Below are 3,425 nucleotides of genomic sequence, written 5' to 3' on the forward strand. Positions count from 1 at the left end.
AGCTGGAGCCCAGGAGGCGAGGCTGTGGTGGCCGGAAGTGGCCACTGCACTCCAGTCTGGGTGACCGAGTGAGACTCCAACTCAAAAAAAAAGTATTACGAGGTTTAGAGTTAAAACCATAAAGTCATTACTACATTTAGAAAGATTTTTTGATTAGTAAAAAAGTGACTAATAATGTAACTTTGAAAACAATACAAAGTCTTGTTCATCCTTGTCAGTCAAAAGAAAAATATAAGTGAAAAAATGTCTTTTTTTAGTCATAAAGTATATTAAATAAATAGTTATATTGCTATATAATTTTTGTGGGTTTTTTTGAGCTAGAATCTCACTCCATTGCCCAGGCTGGAGTGCAGTGGCATGCTTATGGTCACCTCACTGTCGACCTGCTGGGCTTAGGCAACCCTTCCGCCTCAGCTTTCCAAGTGACTGGAACTATAGGCATGCGCACCACACCTGGCTAATTTTTTGATTTATTGTAGAGACAAGGTCTCACCATGTTGCCCAGGCTGGTCTCGAACCCATGGGCTCATAATAAAGTTATATTGCTAGACAAACAATGGACCTGAAGTGGTTTTTATTGCCAATTTGATATGTTTTAAGTTCTGGAATTTTTAGCTATCCAGCAACAGTGAGGCTCCAGCTCAAAAAAACAAATAAGTGTATCTTCATGTTTCACAGTTTTGTAATCTTAGTTCATATTTAATCACCACCCCAGGTGTAAACTATTTGCTTAAAGGGTATGAGATTGAGTACTGCAGATAAATTTTACTTCATAAACCGTGTGTTGTTCACAGAAAACCCAGTATGCATCCTGGAGTCACCTTCAAAAGCTGTTTTAAGCTCAAAAGAAGCAACCCCAGTGGCACAAAATGAAGTTCAGGTACTGATATGAAGTGCTCTGTAAGGGACATTCATTCCAAATTGAATGGAAATTACCTGTTTACTCCTGAAAAAATGTGCTCTTAAAAATGTGCTATTGTGAATCTACTTATTTACACAAAATTATTCAGTTGAATTTTACAGAAGGTACAGAAATTAAAACAAATACTTTTTTTCACCCAACAGATTGGAAAAGTTTTTTTTGTTTGTTTGTTTTTAGTCAAGGGTCTCATTCTGATACCCAGGCTGGAATGCAGAGGCATAATCATGGCTATCGTGACCTCAAGCTACTGGGCTCAGGCAATCCTTCTGCATCAGTCTCCTGTGTGTGCCACCATGCCTGGATGATTTTTTTATTTGTTATAGAGACATGGTCTTACCATGTTGCCCAGGCTGGTCTCGAACTCCTGGGCTCAGGTCGTTCTCTTGTGTCAGCCTTCCAAGGTGTTGAGATTATAGGCATGAGCCACCCTTCCTGGCCTAGTTTTTGTTTTAAAAGCAATAGGCAGCTGGGCTTGGTGGCTCAGCCTGTAATCCCGTGCCTTTGGAAGACTGAGGTGAGTAGATTGCCTGAGCCCGCGGGTTCGAGACTCTCCTGGGCAACTTGGTGCGACCTCATCCCTACAATAAATCAAAACATTAACCAGACGTGGTAGCGCGCACCTGTAGTTCCAGCTACTCGGAAGGCTGAGGTGGAAGGATCACCGGAGCCCAGCAGGTCGAGGCTTCGGTGGCCGGGAGTGGCCACTGCACTCCAGTCTGGGTGACAGAGTGAGACTCCAACTCAAAAAAAAAAAGCAATAGGCATTGTTGATGAGGATGGAGGAAATGGGTGCTCTCATACACTGATAGTTTTCGTGTAAATTAGTACAGTGTTTGAGAACAGAATTTCAAAATGAGATGGAACACTGATTCAGAATGTCTGAAACCTAACCCATTGTGCATCACTGCAAAAATCTTAACTCCATTAAGAGGTTTATGCTTAAAAGACCGGAATGGGAAATATATATTTGTACAACTGCAGTTGACCACTGTAAATAATACTCCTCACCAAACCAGGTTGCTAAACTTTCTGTACAAATGTATTTCTAGGTTCTTGAGTCCTTGGATGACCTGCCACCTCTCCCAGAACCACCATCACCACTACCTGAACTGGCAGACAAAGTTCGAGACACACTTCCTCCCCAGAAGCCTGAGCTCAAGGTGAAACGGGTTATGAGACCCAGGGGCATTGCCCTGACTTGGAACATCACCAAAATCAATCCTAAGTGTGCGCCTGTGGAAAGCTACCACATCTTCCTGTGTCATGAGAACTCTGATAATAAGTTGATTTGGAGAAAAATTGGAGAAATTAAAGCTTTACCACTCCCAATGGCCTGTACTTTATCTCAGTTTTTAACATCCAACAGATACTATTTTACTATCCAATCAAAAGATATTTTTGGGCGATATGGACCATTTTGTGATATAAAAGGTATCCCTGGGTTTTCTGATGATCTTTCCTAAAAGAGTATTTTCAATAATTATATATTACACTACATGTCATTTTGTTTTTTCATATTTGAGTTGTTTGTTTGCAATGTTACTTGAACACTACTTGCCGTTCAAAAGTTCAGATTGTGAACCCTTTATATAGGGACAGTTCTCTTTCATATGTTGTAAGTGGCCAGTAATTTCATGAATTTCTGATTTGTATTAAATATTTAAGTCCAATGGATATGTTCTAAAACATAAACTATCATGGGTCTGTGTTGCTTAAGTGTGTTACGAACAATACCTTTGGTGACTATGGAACTTCTGCGTATATCCGAAGCCCTTGGATACAAACAGCCACTGCTTTGTCTGCTGACAATCAGCTTTTGCTGCCCTACTTGTGATCAGTTTAGCTATAGGAAAAATCAGCTCTTTCCTGAGGCCAGACCATCCCTGGGATGCATCTCCACCAAGATTTTATGAAAATAAATGACTTCTATTCAGATTCTGAGTGGGCTATTAATTTATGCCCCTCCTTTTTTTGTTGTTATGTCAATCATTTGGGGAAATAGTCTGGAGGTTTCCCTTAATCTGTTTGTAGACTTAGATGTAATAAAATTTGCTAAACATTGTGTGCCATGTACATAAAAACATACAGTTTCTTTTGTAAAAGCATCACCCAACCTCGTATTTCAGTTGCCTTAGATTTAAGGCTTTAATTTGCTGATTCCCTGAATAGCTACCCTTTGCTCATTTCCTGGCTGCCATCAGTACTCTGAGAACATAACACTAAGGGGCTGTAATGGATGTGTCTTGTGCCAACCTCTATCTGAGGGAACATCGTCCTCGCTACAAGCAGCCCAGGAGCATGTGAACAGAGCATGATCAGAAGTCAGGGCCCAGTGGAGGCAAACTTTGGATAATTAATACTGGGATGTTGAGAAACCGAAAAATAACCCTAGCCGTGTGAAAGATTGTCTGAAAGAGGGGCATTTGTTCCTGGTACATAGTGGAAGTTCAGGCCTCAGAAGCTCTGAGATTTAAAAAACGAACAGAGAATCGTTTTCCTTGGC

At 40.8% G+C, this 3,425-nt stretch overlaps 1 protein-coding gene across 1 annotated transcript; it reads left to right on the plus strand.

Moving 5' to 3' along the window:
* Window positions 1-794: 794 nt before the first annotated feature.
* LOC103271243 (activating transcription factor 7-interacting protein 2-like) lies at window positions 795-2,918 on the plus strand (the record flags this gene model as incomplete). The annotated part of the gene is made up of 2 exons (XM_008068697.1): window positions 795-880; window positions 1,972-2,918. Coding segments are annotated over 2 exons (500 nt in total), but the record flags the coding sequence as incomplete, so codon positions are not given.
* Between the last annotated feature and the right edge of the window lie 507 nt (window positions 2,919-3,425).

The sequence above is a fragment of the Carlito syrichta genome, unplaced genomic scaffold (assembly GCF_000164805.1).
Source record: "Carlito syrichta isolate Samal-C Ts95f unplaced genomic scaffold, Tarsius_syrichta-2.0.1 Scaffold109659, whole genome shotgun sequence".
Classification (NCBI taxonomy): domain Eukaryota; kingdom Metazoa; phylum Chordata; class Mammalia; order Primates; family Tarsiidae; genus Carlito; species Carlito syrichta.